We start from the raw sequence: 20,980 nt of genomic DNA on the forward strand, positions 1-20,980 counted from the left end.
ACCCCTATATACTTGGAAGTTTACACACATACCTCGACACACCCCTATATACTTGGAAGTTTACACGCCTACCTCGACGACACCCCTATATACTGGGAAGTGTACAAGCCTACCTCGACGACACCCCTATATACTGGGAAGTTTACAAGCCTACCTCGACGACACCCCAATATACTGGGAAGTTTACAAGCCTACCTCGACGACACCCCTATATACTGGGAAGTTTACAAGCCTACCTCGACGACACCCCAATATACTGGGAAGTTTACAAGCCTACCTCGACGACGCCACTATATACTTGGAAGTTTACACACCAACCTCGACGACACCCCTATATACTGGGAGGTACACAAGCCTACCTCGACGACAACCCTATATACTGGGAAGTTTACAAACCTACCTCGACGACACCCCTATATACTGGGAAGTTTACAAGCCTACCTTGACGACACTCCTATATACTGGGACGTTTACAAGCCTACCTCGACGACGCCTCTATATGCTGTGAAGTTTACAAGCCTACCTCGACGACACCCCTATTTACTGGGAAGTTTACAAGCCTTCCTCGACGACACTACTATATACTGGGAAGTTTACAAGCCTACCTCGACGACACTCATATATACTGGGAAGTTTACAAGCCTACCTTGACGACACCCCTATATACTGGGAAGTTTACAAGCCTTCCTCGACAACACCCCTATATACTGGGAAGAACACAAGCCTACCTCGACTACACCCCTATATACTGGGAAGTTTACAAGCCTACCTCGACGACACCCCTATATACTGGGAAGTTTATAAGCCTACCTCGAAGACACCCCAATATCTGGGAAGTTTAAAAGCCTACCTTGTCGACACTACTATATACTGGAAAGTTTACAAGCCTACCTCGACGACACCCCTGTATACTGGGAAGTACACAAGCCTACCTCGACGACACCCCTATATACTGGGAAGTACACAAGCCTACCTTGAAAACACCCCTATATACTGGGAAGTACACAAGCCTACCTCGACGACGCCCCTATATACTGGGAAGTTTACAAGCCTACCTCGACGACACCCCTATATACTGGGAAGTTTACAAGCCTACCTCGACGACGCCTCTATATACAGGGAAGTTTACAAGCCTACCTCGACGACGCCCCTATATACTGGGAAGTACACAAGCCTACCTTGACTACACTCATATATACTGGGAAGTTTACAAGCCTTCCTCGACGACGCTCCTATGTACTGGAAAGTTTACAAGCCTACCTCGACGACACCCCTATATACTGGGAAGTTTACAAGCCTACCTCGACGACGCCTCTATATACAGGGAAGTTTACAAGCCTACCTCGACGACGCCCCTATATACTGGGAAGTACACAAGCCTACCTCTACAACACCCCTATATACTGGGAAGTACACAAGCCTACCTCTACAACACCCCTATGTACTGGGAAGTTTACAAGCCTACCTCGACGACACCCCAATATACTGGGAAGTTTACAAGCCTACCTCGACGACGCCCCTATATACTGGGAAGTACACAAGCCTACCTCGACGACACCCCTATATACTGGGAAGTTTACAAGCCTACCTCGACGACACACCTATATACTAGGAAGTTTATAAGCCTACCTCAACGACGCCTCTATATACTGGGAAGTTTCTCTGTAGGTATTTGTCCACCTCACAGGCATGGAATTCAGTCTCGCTCTCCAGATTGGAGTTGTACACAAACTGTATCCCCTCCTCGCCTTTGCTCTTTATATTGCCACGGAAACCAACTTCGATGACGTCACCCTCGTTGATGCTGAGAACCTGAATGTGACGTAAAACAATGCATGAGTTCATTCAAATTATTACGCTCAGGGGTAAAAAAGACAAATGTAAAATATATATTTAATTTGGCCGAAATAATAGTCTGCTAGATTGAAAATAATTTTAGCATAAATAAAAAGGTTATGTCAAAAAATGTCATAAATCCTCCATGTAAGGATACACCACATCAGAAAGCATAATAATGTAAGAACATAATACAATGTTTAATATCCTAAAATAATAGTCGACTTTGTTTAGATTTCACCATAATAGCAAAGTTGTGATTAAGATCTTGTCAGATAAAAATAATAATATAAGAACCGGGTGGGAGGGAGGGAGAAAACAAACGTCCGAACCAAATTAAAACTAAAGAACAAGTGAGGAAGGCACCAAATGAAGAGGTCTAGACAATTTGAACCTACAGCAATGAGAAAGAGTTCCCTCCCTTAATATTGATTAGATGTCCCTCATTTTGTTTAATCAATTCATCATATAAAAAAACATATTTGTATTCACAGATACAAGATATCATTGTCCTGTTGTTTGTGTTTTAAAATTCGACAAACCTAAAGTGACCTGTTATAAACGTCGTGTTTGGTTATATGATCCAATACAAATTGGCGATGAGGGACTGGAATTTTATACACAATGATGATTTTGACTATGTTGCCGATGAAATTGCTAAAACCATTTTATCGTGTGCTTCATAGACTATCCCAAATAAAATAGCAACAATTAGACCACATGATATTCCATGGATGAACAATGATATAAGAAAGCTTATAAGAAAACGAACCAAACTAGACAAACATGCAAAACGCCTCAATACCAATAATGCCTGGAGTAATTTTAAAAAAGCAAGAAATGATGTGACCAAAATTATTCGAAAATCAAAAGCAGACCACAATACCAAATTAGTAGATAAATTAAATTCAACAAAGGAATGGTTTAAAACATCCAAGCAAAGCACAAATAGAAACACTTCAAACCACATTCCCACCTTGTCTGATAACAACATTGAAGCTTCAACAGATGTCGAAAAAGTAACTTTGTTAAATAACTTCTTTTGTTCACAATCCTCTCTTGACGATTCACAGATTCCACTTCCTGATATTATTACTGTGACTGGAAGCTTTCTTGAGAACATTATTGTTTCTGAACATGATGTGAAGGATGCTATTAGTTGTATGGATCCTTCTAAGGCTAGTGTCCCAGATTTCATAAAGCCTAGACATATTGTGAGGGAGCATGTGTTCTGGCGGCTCCATTGTCTTCTTTTTCTCCATACTCATTGATTTACTCCACCTGTCCAGCGCCTTGGAAACTTGCAAATGTTACTCCTATATTCAGAAAGTCTGATCCTTCCAATCCCTCAAACTATCGTCCTGTTTCTTTCCTTAGCTGTCTAGGCAAGCTTATGGAACGCTGTATCACAAAAAGCTTTACAATTACGTTGTAAGCAACAATCTCATTACTCCCCATCAATCTTGCTTTATCAAAGGGGATTCTACAGTAAATCAACTTACTTTCCTTTATAAGGAAATATGTCAAACTCTTGATGAGGGGAAGGAGGTGAGGGCGTTTTTTTGCGATATATCTAAGGCTTTTGATCGAGTCTGGCATAGATGCTTAATTCACAAACTGTCTTCTTTTGGTATCAGAGGGAATCTTCTCAACTGGTTTACATCATATCTTTCCGGTAGGAAACAAAGAGTCGTTGTCTCAAATTCGTCCTCATCTTGGTCAGACGTGCCTGCGGGAGTGCCTCAAGGCTCTATTCTCGGTCCTCTTCTTTTTCTCATTTATATAAAGGACATTGTTGATGATATTGAAGCTAATGTTCGTTTATTTTCAGATGCTATTAGCCTGTACATTGTGGTCGAGACACCTGAAGCTTTAGCTGCTGTAATCAATGCTGATCTTCAGAAACTATCTATTTGGTCAACTAAATGGCTTGTCACTTTCAATCCTTCCAAACCTGAATCAATTGTTTTCTCTAGGAAACGTGATAGAGGGAATCACCCCCCTTTGTGTATGCACAATACTCCAATTCAAAGTGTTCGTTCTCACAAACATCTTGGTCTCTGCCTTTCTGATGATGCTAAATGGAAAGATCATATAACTTCCGTTCTCGACAAAACTTAGAAGAGATTGGGTATCATGCGTTCCGTTAAATTCATGCTTTCTCGTACCTGCCTTGAAAAATGTAAATAAGCTTTATAAGACCCCTTTTGGAGTATGGGGACGTTGTCTGGGACAACTGTAGTGCTAACTTACAGAGTGAACTCGAGGCAATTCAGATCGAAGCAGCGAAGATAGTTACCGGTGCCACCAAACTGTGTAACATACAGGGTCTTATGGCTGATTTGAAGTGGGACACCCTTGCATTTAGAAGAAACAACATAGGCTTGTTCTTTTTTTAAAAGATGAGTAAAGGTATGACACCCGAATATTTATCGTCGTTGTTTCCCACCCAGTCTCAGGCCAGATATACACTTCTGAAAACGTTCCCCTACCAGTTTGTCGCACCCAGTCATGTGCGTCATCATTTCTTCCTGCTACAGTCCGAGATTGGAGCTCCCTTCCAATAGCAACAAGACACTCGGAACAGACTTCATACACACTCTACAAAACCATCTCCACTCTACAATGTCGGTTCGCGCCGCAACCAAATTATGCATTGTCGTCTACGACTTGGGTGTAGTTCGCTTAACCATGATCTTCACAGAAAAAATATCATTGACTCCCATTTATGCACCTGCACCGCAATTGAAGATGCGTCCCATTTCCTCATGATATGCCCTTTATACTCAACCCAGAGACAGCGATGTTTCAATGACCTTCCTTGTGCACAAACTATTCATAATTTATTTTTCGGTGACGATCGCTTAACTTTTGAACAAAACAAGGAAATATTTCTGTGTGTGCAGAGGTTTATATCAAGTTCAAGGAGATTCGATGCTTGATCGGATCTGTTTGGGGGAAGTGTGTCATGCATGAGATGATAAACCTTCTATATAGCTACATGTGTTAGAAATATTAACACTATATAAGCAAATATATCACACATCTTATTTTAAGCATCTTGATCGGATTTGAATATTATATGTTTATTGAACTAAATAACTATTAGGAAAGGAATTTACATAAGTTTTTAGAAACTTGTTTTCCAATCCTTAGTATATGTATTGTTGTTAAAATACCTTGTATATGTAAATTGAAATAAATACTATTTAAACTAAGAGCTGTAGTAGTTGTGATATTTTACGAATTTACAGTTTTAACTGCACTAAAATATAAAATAAAGATTTTTACTTCCCCCCCAAAAAACAGGTTTAGTATAGGCAAGGGGAAATAACTACAATCAATTTTAAAAGTAGTTCTGAAAGTTGATATTTTCCCTCCTTATTTTGCAGTGAAAATATCAAATTGATATTTTCACTGTTGTTATTGCACTCATAAAACTCCATATTTCATCGAAAAGCATGAAAGAAATAGATATGGTTAATCCAGACCACATTGCGCACATTGGTGAGGCATCTCGTACCTGTGAAGGCTCTGGTCCATCATCATACCCCTCCTCCGAAAGCTTCTTCAGGGTTTTCTCAGTCTTAGTAGATGGCACTACCGACATCACCGTGTCAAACGGGTCGTCGCTCCTAGAATCAACATTGTGTTAAGCTTACATTTCAAACAATGATAAAGATAGCGTTACTGACTTCACCGTGTCAAACTGGGCTTCGCTCCTAGAATCAACATTGTGTTAAGCTTACATTTCAGACAATGATAAAGATAGCGTTACTGACTTCACCGTGTCAAACGGGTCGTCGCTCCTAGAATCAACATTGTGTTAAGCTTACATTTCAAACAATGATAAAGATAGCGTTACTGACTTCACCGTGTCAAACGGGTCGTCGCTCCTAGAATCAACATTGTGTTAAGCTTACATTTCAAACAATGATAAAGATAGCGTTACTGATATCACCGTGTCAAACTGGGCTTCGCTCCTAGAATCAACATTGTGTTTAGTAGTATACATTTCAAACAATGATAAAGATAGCGTTACTGATATCAACGTGTCAAACTGGGCTGCGCTCCTAGAATCAAATTGTGTTTTGTTTATATTTCTCATAGTGATTCACCGTATAGTAAATATCGCATAGCAACTGATCATAGCAATGTTATCATTAAAATTCGAACTAATAAGCTACTGTTTTAATCAAGTTTAAGCAAGTAACATGATTAAGTCAAAGCTAATACATTAATCTGTCGAGAATTTGGAGACTGTCTCATGGTGATGAAACACAAATGTAACTCACCTCTGTTTAAGGATGACCTGCACCAACTTCTGGGAGAGGAAGTTTGAGACCTCGTTCGCCATGTTGCCTACAGTATCTTCCAGGACATTGGTCTTTGTACGTAGAACCATGAACCTACGAAAACAAATAAATAATAAAATATTCGAAAAAAGGATAAATAAATAGGTGTGAAATACCGAACGGGACTGTACTTTTTACTTCGAAATAGTGATTATATCGAAAAGCGATTTCGGAATATTGATAAAAAAGTTAATTAAACGTAGAAGGAACAAAATCGGGACCGAAAAATTAATTTCGAAATAGCGATAATTTCGGATAATGGTGTTCGGAATAGCGTTGTTAGCGGTTTTAACTTGATCTTCATGAAAATGTTGATATTGTTTGTGTAAACAGAAGGATGAACCTGGGATACCAATAAATCGTAAATATAAACGTTATAGGTTAAGGTTTAACTTGATCTTTATGTTATTGTGTACATTTTGGGTTTTATTCATTTCCAAGTGTCACTATATTTGCGATATTAGCTGTGTTTATATTTGCATCATGCCTTAATATTTCACAAAAATCAAAAGATGTTTCTACTTATTTTCCAATTATCATAATTGCCTGTTTAAGACGTTTTACAAATGTTTACAAATATTTTCCAATTGCCTTACATTTTCTTTATCTTTCAAAACGTTTCTAATTCTTTTCCTAAGGGTCCCAATGATTGCACTATAATTCCAAAATTATTCCAAAATGCTCTCCAAATGTTTCCCTCTATTCCCAACGTTTTTAATTATTTCCCATTTCTTTCAATATTTCCCACATTTTTGACCACATGCTTTCATTTAATTTCCAAAGTGCTTTCAATATTTTCCACATTTTCCCAATGCTTTCATTTATTTTCCAAATTTTTCTCAATGTTTCCCCCTTTTCCCAATGTTTTCCCATTTCATGTTTCCCAAACTGACTCACTTGTCTAAGGGTCTGTCCAGGTCAAACTGTAGCAGATCCAACTTCACCTGCATGATGTTTACGTTTTCAACAGGTGCCCACTTGTTGCCATGACTACTGATCAGGAACAGGTTGTCGTTCTCGTCATCTGAACCGGAAATGTATTCAAAAATGTCAGGTGACAGGAAGCGAATGTGTCATATGGAAATAATTGACGAAAAGTATTTTTTTATTTTGAATATAACAAGCTTTTAAATGTGAAGGATCACAACAGTGTTTGCATCCATTAACTGGTTAATTTTGGCTTTAATTCTATCTCCACTTTTGGTCACCACATTCGGAAATGGCTCTCATAGTAAACACTATGTCGTCATAGTTTCTCGCTTTGAAAAATAAAACTAAAGCTGACCCATGGTGTGCAAATTATCAAATAAACTATTCCCTGCGTACTTTACACAAAGTTAACGTTAATAAAGCGATAAATGTAAATAATATAGAATATGTAGTCATAGCAACCACTTGGTCGGCTTGGGTTCCTACAATACATGTATACCTACCTTCGTTCACAGCATAATCCCCCATGTACCACTTGGTAGGCTTAGGTTCTTCCTTTTCATTTTCCTCTGCCTTAAGTTGTTCTTGCATTTTCTGAAGCTTAGATTTTTGCTTCTCTTTTTCGATGGCTTCTATTTCGTGGGGAAGCAGAATTTGGATCTGGAGTAAAATGATATCAAAATATTTATGACACGAAACAGAGGGGTTTTGTAGACCATTGAGCATAGATTTTCATCTACCACTTAAACAGTAGAGTCTTAACTAATTCTGAGTTATTTTTTGAAGCTTTGTAAGTGTCCTTTAAAAGTCGTTAAGGCCAGTAGTTATTAACAGACGCGTTTATCAGTTGATATCCAAAGTTCAAAGCCATTTAAGAATGAAACGGCAGGGTTTTTCCAAAACAGGACGAATAAAATATTCTATTAGCGTTTTTGACTATAGGTTCACACTTTATGTGTGTGTAGGAATATACTTAAATGTTCAAGAGCTTTAAAGGTATATCACGGAGACAAGAAAGTTGTAGTGTTGGACCACACAAACATTGTTGAATGTTTTGTATAAACTTAGAACTATTTGCAATGGTAATGTTTCTTTAATAATAAGTTGTAAATTCTATTTCCTGTCAGCGTGGTCAAGTTGCCTAGTGGTGTCCGCCTCTCACCTAGTAGGTTGTCACCAGGGTGATTTTTGTAGTGGTAAATGTGTCCGATTTTCACCAATGATATTGTAAGTTCGGTTCCCACTCATGGTTGCTCAAAACGGACACAAGTGCTGGTTCCTTACCATGAAATGGTATCAAGCGGGGTTAGAATTAAAAGTAAAAACCTAGTGGAATGTTAATACCTTTGGAGGATTTTTCATTTTTTCTTCCTTTGCTTTCCGCATGGCAGCGATCTTCTTTGCCTTTGTTGGGTTTGGGGGACATGGCACGGTTACCTGAACACGAGACAAGTCCAAACATTTAATATTACAATTATCTTATATTAATGGGATCTGGAGAACAAATGACACAGTTACCTTAAAAAATATCAAAACTTTCAATGTTTGATAAAGTATCTACGTGTAAAACAAAATGTTTAATATCAGCTTACAGCTTGACTTTTCAAAGGAAATAAGACAACATTGCAAAACACAAGTGTACGTCAATAAAGAGATTGATGAAGGTTATCGTCAGTGTCTTCACAAAGCTCCAAAAACTGTTGACTGCTCCGTTGTCAAGGAGCGTTGACGTCATGAGATCAGTTCGAACTAATATTACTTTTGATTACGATTAATAAGTATGAGATAGTTATTCACCCGTTTTGCGTTCTGGTCATGGTTGGTGTTTAATCTCATTCTCTGATTCTTCACCAGATTAGCCAATACCGACGAAAATGGTACAAAATGTTTAATTAAAAATAAAAACCATTACCGTGACGGGTTTTTCGAAGGTGGTGGATTCCATGTCCATATGAATGATTGGGCTGGAAGACAGAAGTCCTTTACAGTTTGGGCTTTTCGTTTTCAGGTCGTTCACGGATGACGAATCAACGGGCTGGACCTATAAATAGAAAAATGGAATTTCTTTCAAGAATACAATATTGCACGGCTCGTATTATCATCGAATATGATGGTAGTCTGGGTAGAGGCTTTGAGACTCCTTCACTAAATTACAGTTATCAAAAGTTATTGAAAGATGATCAGACCATGCAAAAATGGTATGCGACTTTAAATGATTCGTCCAAACTTTGTACTTATAAAGATATAAAAACAAGATTTTGTTATGAAAAATATCTCGATAGTGTCTCACTAATGTTGACCATAGAGTATCTCATAGTAGAGTGCGATGTTCAGCACACAAGTTAGAAGAAGGCAGATTTAGAAATATACCAAGACATGATAGAAAATGCATATATTGCAATATGAATATGATTGAAGATGAATATCATTTTATTCTTGTATGTCCATTTTATAAAGATATAAGACAAATGTGCTTACCACGAAATTATTGTCATTGGCCAACCAAGAAAAAACTATGTAATTTGTTAAGTTCTGAAAATGCAGCATTATTAAGGAAACTTGCTAAATTTGTTTACATTGCCACTGAAAAGCGCAAAAGTGCTTTATTTTTATTTAATTATTGCTTATCATAATTTGAATAGCTATATTCATATTTGGTCTTGAATTTATGCTCTTCTCATACAACATTAATACGTCAATACTATTTTATATTACCGCCGTGCATGTATATACTAGTATATGCATTTGGCTACGAACATGTTAATGTGTATGCCTTATAAAAGTTATGTATTGTGTTCTGATCTGGTGGTAAAACATTGCAACAGAAGCAAGGTGATGCGTACAGGGCCGGGCCTCAATATCAAGAAAATACTCAAGTTATGTCTCAATCTCAATCTGAACTCAATTTATCACATTGTATTATTCAAAATCTTGTATGTTATTATACCTTTTGAAAGTTTTTTCTCATAGAATATGTTATTGAAATATTTTGACAATATTTCAAAGAAAACTAATTCTAGAGCAAAAAATATACTTGAGTAATAGTGAAAAGGCAAATCATTGTACTCAAGTACATTTCTGGCTGTTGAATATGTTTTCCTTGGAATCTAGACCTAAGATTTTAATTAACATATTGAATGATATAATGTGGTTTTAAAATCATATATTTTTTTCAATAAATTTGGATGTCTGATGATAAAATGAGTTGAGATTGAGTTTGAGATTTGACTTAAGTATTTTGATGATATTGACCCCTGGTCGACCCCAATTTAAACAGGACTGACCACTCTTTCCGCCCTTCCCTCGGACGAGTAACGCTTTATATGCCATTCTTCGTTGTAGCACAAGCAACTGCATGTAAGCAGCTAACCTGTTGTCATTGGTCTCAAATCTCGTTCAATAATGAGGGTTAATCCCCCTAGCATTCGGTTTCTTAATTCATATTTTATCCACATGGAGGATACGGGAATATATCCAGACCTTAATATGGGCTCTAAACCAAGCGAAGCTCGGCAGAACCCTATTAACCCTTCATGTAAGCGCGTTTACAAAAAACACTACTTTCTTTCAAACGTGCAACCACTATGAGCCTTAAAAATACGTCAATGTAATGGAAACAGTATTTTTCAGGTCTTAAAACATATTGAGAGCGTGAATGCCGGACACCAAAACTTCATTAGAGCGTGACAAAACTGCGTTCCTTTGAGCCATAATGCTGCAAACATGCATGAAAAGATCTTAAAATTTCTTCCACCTCTATCCACTTCATTAACGAAAATGTAAAATATATATTACAAAAGGGTGAGAATGATATAGTGGTAAAGGTGTCTGCTTCTCAAGAGGTTGTGGCTTCGATCCCAACCAAGGGTACTTACTCAGGGCCCCTCAAAGTGGACACCAGTACTGGTTTCTGCCCGGGAAATGAGAGAGTGATTCCTTAAGCTTTCTTTACAATTTAGCTAAAATATTTTTTTTTTTTTATAAAATGAACAGATATCACATAATGCGTATCCCATATTGGTTAGTAGTTTATTTAATGTGTGGTCCAAGGACAATTAATGTATCCGTTGTGTTCCCAATCCCTCTTAATTTGTTTTACTACAAATCAGTCAAAATAATACCTCCATCATAATATGGTCTTTCCCATCGAGACAATCCTTTGGTATCGTCAAGCTGATTCGCTGATCGTATGATGACATCATTTTACCGCCTCGTTTTGATATGGTAGAATAGTCTCGTTTTAGACGAGAAAACACCGCAACCCTGCATGGTCCCTTGACCTCGGCGACAGCAAATTTCTGGTCCTAGGTAAGATATATATATTTACTTTAAATATATCATACCAAACAAACTGATTATAGACATATATACCCGTTCAACATGATAACACTGATTCGATTAAACATTTTCTTAGATAACCAGAAGTATGGCTAAGCAACCAAAACAATATTCGAAAAGACACCTGTTAAAAAACAGATTAAAAATATTTCGACGATAATTGTGAGTTTTTGATTTCATTTGATATTATGAATATGCCGAAGATAAAACATTCGTCGAGTGTATGTGAACATTTGGTGTTAAAGGAAAGGTCGATCCGTCATTAAAAAAGTTAAATATATGACCTTGTGGTTTTCAAACGTTTCCTCTCTCGTTTCTAAGCAAACCCAGTGCCCATCATTCTCCACCTTGACAACCGGCTCACGTGACGAGTGCCCATGTGGCGTCTGTTTTCCCGCGTGGTACGGTACGCAGACGATAAGTTTATCCTGAAAAATACACACACGCATGGGAATATGATCTCCTTCACACGCACATCAATATATGATTAGTCGTAGGGTTAGGGTTGGGGTCTTAACATTCGGAACTCCTCGGCCATTTTATGAAAAACAACCTCGGATGTATTTGAACGGTTTACATACTCAAAAAGAGGTACGTTTAAGTCCGCTGCAAGTAGATCGCGTAGTATTTTTTTAGCTGTTAAACTTTATGACTTTACTCTTGGAAATCTTAATTATGTTCGCAATAATATACTTCACTGATAATCAATTTAAACTTAGATCAATAAATACAATTCTAAAACACTTCATTTCATAAATGATATAATTCAAAAAATTACGAACTACTTCAACTGATGTACCGGCATACATCCGAGGTTGTTTTCGATATAAATTGGCCGAGGAGCTCCGAATGGGTCTTAAATGGTGACAACCATGTCATGTGACATAAGACCTTTAGCTTGTTTAACATTTTAATGTTACCATTTTCTACAAATTACAAAATACAAACTTGGATTGTGAAATAGAATCCATTGTGTACACATGTAATTAAGATCAATCCTTATATCGCTTTGCCTAAGATAAATAAGATCATGCATTTTAATCGGATTGAAATATAAGTACGGCTGTGGAAATGATGTTATTATATTGCGTATAAAAACAATAAATATTGCAATGTTATATCTCAAATATGTCATATCGACTCAGGGATTAAAGCATATGTACGTCATGAATTTAAACAATTGGACTACTATTGTGTACTTCGTCATCAAAATTTGTGAAGATTGTGCAATAATTAAGCGAGTAGCTTTTTGCTCGGACGTGTACACGTGGATAAATATTGAGTGCTGCGTTTTCAAAGAATAGGTGGTACCGTCAAACTCTACACTTTAAAATGGCGTACTCTCCACCATTCAAACACATTCGGAACTTCTCGGACATATTCCATCGAAATCAACCTCAGATGTATGCCGGTACATTTCTAGATGTAGCTCGTTAGCTTTTAAATAATAGTATACATAAACTATACTGTTTTAAAGTGTATTTTGTATATCTAAGTTTAAATTAGTTGCCAGTGAAGTGAATAATTGCATGCATAATTAAGAGTACAAGGGAAAAGTCATGAAGTTTAACTGCTAATTTAAAATAACTACGCGATCTACATGCAGCGTAGTACAATTGTTAAGATTTCTGACATTGTAGACCGTCCTTATACATTCGCGGCTGTTTTCGATGGAAAATGGCGGAGGAGTTCCGAATGCATTGAAGCAATGTCTTACCGGAAGTCTGGCCTCCTCACCCCTCCCCTGGATATCCAAGATGGCGCTGACGAGCTCCTCCTGCTCGCTAAAGGGCACCGGATGATCGATTTGGTCAAGGGAGGTAACTCTGATGTCGTTTTGACTCAATTCACCGGGACTGCTTCGCACAATACAGCCTAGCTCCCCGTCAACTTGATATCTGAAAATTTTCATAATAAAAAAGTTTTGTTACTGACTTAGATATTGAAAAATTCATAAATAATGGTAAAATTGTAACTCGCAATTGCGATAGGAGATAACTCTGATTTTCTTCTGGCTTTATTTACTGGAAGAACTTTATAAACTACTATTACATATTTTAATACTTCTTATGTCAAGACTACTTATCGTTATACTACTTATACTACTATTATTTATTCGAAGGCTACTTATTGTAAGACTACTTATTCTAATAATAACTATACTAAGACTACTTATACTACGATAATCTATTCGAAAACTACTTACTGTAAGACTACTTATTGGAAGACTACTTATCCTAATAATACTTATACTAAGACTACTTATGCTACGATTGCTTATTCTAATACTACATTTTCGAAGACACCTTTTTCTTATACTTTCGTATAATACTTATACTAAGACTACTTATACCAACACTAACTATTCTTTTCTTTTTTTTATTTAGTTCTACTCTAGTATTACTATGCATATAGACCTTATACTAAGATTATTTATTCTAATTCTACCCTTTCCTGTATGGTTATACCACGTGACAAATTGCGCCATTAATGCTACGTCGGAAGGCAATATTTGCTTCGAATGAAGACTTTAAACAAAGATAACTTTCCTATTCATTTACAATTTTATATGAAACGTAGCGCAGTCTACGCCGCTTACGGAGCCCCGCATTTGGCGTTTTACCAGAGATTGATTGAGTGTGTAGTTTCTTAAAACACTTCGACAAACCTTTGCACAATACGGCCGTCTGACGGAGCACTGTCAAAACATTGCTTTGGAAACAGGTTTGTCGTTTTTATTGATGCGACTTATCACATTATCAAACTCCTTTAATAAAACAAAGACGTGGCTTTTTAAGCGGCATAGACTGCCTTTTGTTTCATTTAAAATGGTGTAGTAAAAGAAAAGTTATCTTTGATTGAAGTCTTCATTTTTAGCAAAATGTTGTCATCTGACGTAGCATATATGACGTATTTATTCACGCGGTATACACACACTGCTTTCTAAGAGTATAAACATTCAATAATACAAGGTATTCAAAAATACTCCACGTGTTTCAGGCCAGGGACGCTTTATATTATCACCACGTTCTCCTTCATTCCAACCTTAAAGCTGCATTCTCACAGATTAACATTTTTTTATTTTTTGTCTACGAAAGAGCAAATTTTTGCGTAATTATCTGCAAACCAATGATATAAGATTGCTGTCAAAAGATCAGATCGCAGATTTTCATAATTCCGATCTAAAAGCAATGTACTATGGCTTGAACCGTTACTAACGGTTTAAAAAATGCATAAAACATCATTTTTTGATCTTAAATATAAAAATCTGTGATCTAATTTTTGTCAGCAGTCTTATATAACTGGTTTCCATGGATTTTCGCAAAAATCGGCTCGTTCAAAGACAAAAAATAAAAAAAGTTGTCAAAACGTTTAATCTGTGAGAGTGCAGCTTTAAAGCTGATTTCTAGCAAGTTCGACTAAGACCAATTATTCAAAAAAACTACGTATTCAAAGAACTTACTCATATTCCGGCCACGTGTTCCAGGCCGGCGGCATATTATCACCATGTTCTCTTCTCTTCCACTCCTCCTCCTTCTCCAGCCTCTCCAATTCCTCTTGAAGTTTCGCCTCCTCCATCTTACGGCGTTCTTCTTCTTGACGTTTCCGTTCTTGTTCCCTCCTGCGCGCCTCCACCTAGAAAAACATGCACGTGAATATTTAAAGATAACAATAAAAATGGTTTCCTCCTACTCCTGACGTATCGTCTCCTCTAAATAACCTTCCTGAATTTCCGTGACCATGTGTTCCGTTTCCGTCACTGCAGGTTTCGTTTCCGTGACCACGTGTTCCGTTTCCGTGACCAATCGTAAAGCATCGGCAAGTTCCGCCATCGCTCGGACAATTTATGAGTTCATACTAGAAAACTTTTCCGTTAGCTACGTATCAAAATAAGACAATGTTAAAAATAGTAAAATTTACTAATAGTTACACCGTACTACGTTTTCATATTTACTACTTATACCCTAACAAGTAGTAGTTGCATTATTTTATATATTTATATCAGTCTACATACATTTTATTTTAGAACGCAAAATCACTTGAACAGCAAAAGTATGTCTTAAAGTAACTCTGACGTCACTGCAGACCACGTCATAACTAGCTGTGCCTGAAAACATAATTGAGGCGCTCATAGCTAGAAATGGATAAAGTGTCAAAGATCCTTTTGACTACTTTAGATTTATATGTTCAGTTAATTTGATCAAGACGTCATTTTCAATGCAGGTTACTCACTTTAGCCTTAAATTCAAGTTCCTCTTGAATATTCCTCGCCTCTTCCTTCGCTTTCTCTACGGAAAGATGAGTTTCCGTGACCACGTGTTCCGTCTCCGTTATCAGTCGTAAAGCATCGGCAAGTTCCGCGTTCGCTCGGGCAACTTGTAGGTTCATACGAGCGAACTTCTCCTTAATCTCCTTATCTTCGATGGTACTCGACTCATCGTCTGGAAAATTAAACAGAAAATGTTTTAAACCAATATTGCGGCGAATTTCATTAACAAACTTCCGGTATTTTCCATGACAAGTCGGACATATTCGTTGTTCATCGTCGGGTATTTCCGAAATCACCCGAGGTCATTTATTAATACTCGTGAAAGTCTATTAAACAGCTTATAAATATAATTTAAAATTTTCGAAACCTTATGATATCAAGAAATATCAAAACATTTTAACATGCTTACAGTACGCGAAACCCGAGTTTATTTTCCTTGATGTTCCAGATGGCTGAACAGCCATATTGTTAAGCGATAAATGTAACATTTCCGATTTATTTATCACTTTTCCAACAAAATAATGAATTTCTGAAGTCTTAACAGCAAGCAGACATATGTTTTATAGACTTAAATTAATATTATTCACGGAAAATATTTAAACGCAAATGCACAGTAGTGTTTCAACTCCGTACAGAAAATACAGCGGTTTGAACTTAAGCAAGACTTGAAGGTTCTTATACACCAGAACCCAAACTCATATCAGCTCTTACAAATAATGGCATCGAACAAAACAACATATTGTAAACAAATACAAAAGGCATTACAAACTGACTAAGTGATAAAAAGGTCAGTGACTCTGAAAAGTGGCTTGTATCTTGTTTCTTAAACGATTCATCAATCATTCGATAAAGAAAATTGAAAACTATTTTACACAAACTTGAGAGTCAATGCCCTTTACAAAAGATGACGGTTTTCATTTACAATTGGAGAGGTCAACGCGAAATGGTTGTATCTCCGTATAAAAATTGCAGGATTTACGTTTGCTAAGCCTTCAAATTATAATTCGTTAGTCCTATTAAAGTTTCTTATGTTACCATTGAAGTACAAAATTATAAAATTCAATTTTGAAAACCTCTTTTACCAAAACGTATTCGACTACCAGTGACATTATCTAAATCAAATGAGTTTTCTAATATAAATCTAGCTAACTTATTCAAATTGCAAGTCTACTAAAAAGATGCATAGATTATACTAAAGGTTCAAATTCTATTATAGACAATCAATTTTTGTACCAACTCAATTAAACCACAAAAACAATATGACGTCATCACAAAATTAGTCCTATTTAGGAAAAAGGTGATAATTTAATTTGGTTATGAAGTATTGTGCTTTATAAAACGGGAATCATAGTAATATTGAAATACAAATGACACTTCTTGTCTATTATTAATATACATCATAATCATTTTTTTTCAATCAGATCAAATAGATATACAGTCGAACCCCGTTGACTCGAAATCGCTTGGCTCGAATTCCTCGTTGGCTCAAACTGAATGTAAAGGACTGATTTATTTAAATTGAAGGTTAGCCCTCCCGCTTTGCTCGAATTTACCGAGGCTCGAGGGAAAATCGCCGGTCCCTGCAAGTTCGAACCAAGGGGTTTTGACAGTACATGTATCACATTTTTACATTTTTTCAGAACTGATTTCTGATGTCATCATTAATACAAAACAACTTACCTTGTAGCAAAATTAGTGAATATCATATTGCTTTTGAAATTGATACATGTATCTAGTTTTTATATATAATCCATTGGAGATTAATTTTTCACCTCACAAAACAATAAATGAAAAAAATAGTCGGCTAATGTTCATCTTTAGATTTACAAAACTCAAACTAAATGGATATTCAATTACTTTAATCCAAAGATGAAAGCGATGTATTGGTCAATTAAAATACTTTTAATATTAACTGCGGACTAAACACCGTGACGAAAATCATTTTGTATTCACTGCGAAACACTGAATACCAAAAATTCACTGCCGACTTAACACCATTTGAAATTACGGAATCTCATTATAAACTGAATTTAACGGGGTATCTATTGATTTTAATTGAAGAGTACCGTGAAACACTTTAATGGGCTTGTTGAAATATTTGAAGGTTAGTAATATTTCAATATTTTGAGTACTTTCATCCAAGTTTTGTATTAATTTGTGGTCAACCATCTTTAGACTGGTCGCCTACGTTTGAAATTGAGGAGTTTTATCGAGACAACTTGGAGTGGTTCACTAATCACATCTTCGTATACCTTAAATTTAATTTACGAGTTCTATCACGAAGCTTGCCGGTGATGACCGAGTTGCTACGATTGGTTCAATCGTAGCAACTCGGTCATCACCGGCAAGCTTCGTGATAGAACTCGTAAATTAAATTTAAGGTATACGAAGATGTGATTAGGCAGTCGGCGATTAACCTCGAACCCCGCTGGCTCGAACTCCCAGGGACCGGCGAAAGAAACTCGGGCGTTGGAAAATTCGAGCCAAACGGAAATGCTCACCATGAGTCAGAAGAAATCGGTCCTTTACATTCAGTTCGAGCCAAGCGAGTTCGAGCCAACGGGGTTTGACTGTACATGTATATGATACAATTGTCCCTGTCTTGAGATTGGTATTACACATTTTAACAGTTTCTCACGAGGACGGACAATGGATCTCTAGGCGTTTCGTAGAATTGCATGATAAACAAAGGTAATCATCTAGGTTGCCAGACACATGTATACAGCAGGCCAAAATTCTCGAACCTTCTTAAAGTGACACTCTTATTCAAAATCAATACATATGTAAAACAGACATTAATTTTGAATGATACACCCTCAAATACTTACTTAATAATGCATTATATATGGAAAACATTAATAACTATTTCTATTAACATGTTATAACCATATATTTAATAACTAAAAAAAAAAATAAGAAAAATAAATATTAATTAATAAATATTTAATGATTGGTGAATGCTAAAAGATTTACTGCGATCTACTTTGTTCTCATAAGGAAGAAATACCGTGTCTTCTGTATATTTCTTATGAATTCAACACGGTGTCCTTCATAAGCATCATTATTTCGACATTTTTCATCCTTTTGTATTTAAACAAATGTATTAACTGCGTTAAATCTTATTTGGGAGTAATAGTGCATTTTATAAAAGGATTAAGCTAAGCACGTTTTTTTTTCTATAATTTATTTCTTTAAGATTTTTTAGACTAAAATATGACTTCTGTTTATGATAATTACAATAACAATTTTTCATTTATCAAAATCAAATTTAAGTATGTTTTGGACTTATTGAAATAAGCTACTTAAGCCTGTTAACCTTAAATTTTTTCGAGATATTGTCCCCAGATTAATAATTTAAATATGCATACAATGAGACTTTAAAAGCTATAAATATCAGCTAACGTTACGAATCCAAGTTAACTATGAAACTGATGGGTGCACCTTTAGCACCACTGCTTGACAATAATGAAAATAAGGACCTTCTCCTGATATCGTTCCAATTTATTAGTGACTGTTTGTCGTGTGTGTAAAATGTTACAAACATTGTACTGCTGTATCATGATAATACCCACTAATTGGGATTATGTATGGTCACACGTTATTTCCAATTGCTATTATAATTTATTTATTTTAGTTACAAATTGCTAATATGTTTCCCAAGTCTCCTATAATTCTTATCTGAGTGGCAATGTACTCGTGGATATGTATATTATTAGTGGTATGAACTGTATATTTGATGTACATTGATGAGACGTAAATAAACTATAAATAAATTCCTTGAAATGCTTTAGAAATAAGATATAAGTCTGTACATATGTATACATATCTCCTTTTAGGAGGAAATAAAGATTTTGATTGACTGATTGATTGTTCATATTTGCGACGTCATTAGAGCAAGCCCCCAGTCTAAGTCAACCACTTCTCTGGTACTTGACAGCCAGTTATAACACTCGATATTTATTCTAACATCATAAACTCATAAGGAATCTGTGACCTCCTATTTTCAAGGGCTCTGTTTATACCGCGATCCATAAATTATTGACGAAAACCATAGTAAGCCGGTAAATACGTAATGGAGGAGTACTTCTGATGGTCAACGGCAAAAGTCGCAATGTTTATTCTGAAAAACATTACTGCTTTGTGGTTTTGTAAGTCTTCTGGTTATATCCTGGTTCAAGGAATATTAGCGGAATTAGCCAAATGTATTTTGATGGTTTAGCCCAAAACTAATACGAAATCAGTACGGAAGTCCGGGTCAATGTAAAGATATGTAGACTTTAACTTCTTAAAGTTCATAAAGATTATTATATAAAATTCAAAATTTGAATGAAACTTTGACTTCATATCAATGCAAAAAGTCGTGATAAAATTCAAAAACATTGTCTAGTACATTCTGATCAACGGTAAGATAAGGGAGACTTTGGAACTGTAAAAGTCGTAATTAGAAGTACATAATATCTAGCTCCTCCATGTTTCGAAGATTATTCGGCGGTCCATTGTAAAAGCCTTTGATGTCGTTGTTGTCGGCGTCGGTTCTGTCGTCGTCGTCCTCGTGTATAAACTTTAACATTGACCGTATAGCAAGGCGCATAACTCTGGCTGTAACAATTGTCGAGTCATGTCCCTTGATAGTTTGAAAAAGTCATGAAACATTGTATAACTTGGTAACAACTAATAATATTTCATATGAAGCTTTGTATAACTTGGTAACAACTAATAATATTTCATATGAAGCTTTGTACCCATGCTACTCATTGCCAACTTTGGAGGAATCCACTGAAGCGGAAGTGCCTATAGAGTTATATATGAAAAATATGGCTAAACAGTTATCACAAATTAGTCTTTTAACTTACTTCCTACATATATGTTAGGATAATTCTTGCCCTTGAAGATGATGGTTTTGTATTAATTGTATGATTTTTACATTTTGGTCCTTTTAAAGGGTTTTGTTAGACATTAAAAGTTATATTGAAATAAGAAGGTCTGGAGCAAAAAAATGTTTTGCTATTTAAAGTTACTTATAGACATCCGATCGCTTTGCTTCCAGCGGATTACGATGCAGATTTTTTTTCTCTTTGAAGTGCACTTTTCGAAATAATGAATTTTTAAATACCTTTTGGTCCTTTTTGAACATTTATGTAACATTTGTAGAAAATGGACGCCCAGAAATTGTGCATTCAGTGTAACAATATGCACGTGTGTATCAAACCATAATTATAGCCTTATTAAATGCCAAGTTATGTCCCTTGAA

General features: G+C 36.0%; 1 protein-coding gene across 1 annotated transcript in view; it reads right to left on the reverse strand.

The window, feature by feature from the left end:
• LOC128221375 (death domain-containing protein 1-like) overlaps window positions 1-20,980 on the reverse strand; it is a 42,107-nt gene that overhangs the window by 5,737 nt on the left and 15,390 nt on the right. Inside the window, exons 3-14 of the mRNA XM_052929983.1 lie at window positions 15,693-15,901; window positions 14,923-15,095; window positions 13,177-13,357; window positions 11,744-11,887; window positions 11,243-11,425; window positions 9,034-9,162; window positions 8,466-8,558; window positions 7,625-7,781; window positions 7,089-7,215; window positions 6,132-6,245; window positions 5,360-5,471; window positions 1,630-1,812 (exon numbers count right to left, since the gene is read on the reverse strand). Of these exons, the coding sequence (XP_052785943.1) occupies window positions 1,630-1,812; window positions 5,360-5,471; window positions 6,132-6,245; window positions 7,089-7,215; window positions 7,625-7,781; window positions 8,466-8,558; window positions 9,034-9,162; window positions 11,243-11,425; window positions 11,744-11,887; window positions 13,177-13,357; window positions 14,923-15,095; window positions 15,693-15,901 (1,805 nt within the window). The remainder of the gene's footprint in view (window positions 1-1,629; window positions 1,813-5,359; window positions 5,472-6,131; window positions 6,246-7,088; window positions 7,216-7,624; window positions 7,782-8,465; window positions 8,559-9,033; window positions 9,163-11,242; window positions 11,426-11,743; window positions 11,888-13,176; window positions 13,358-14,922; window positions 15,096-15,692; window positions 15,902-20,980) is intronic.

Source organism: Mya arenaria, chromosome 16, assembly GCF_026914265.1.
Source record: "Mya arenaria isolate MELC-2E11 chromosome 16, ASM2691426v1".
NCBI classification, from domain to species: Eukaryota; Metazoa; Mollusca; class Bivalvia; order Myida; family Myidae; genus Mya; species Mya arenaria.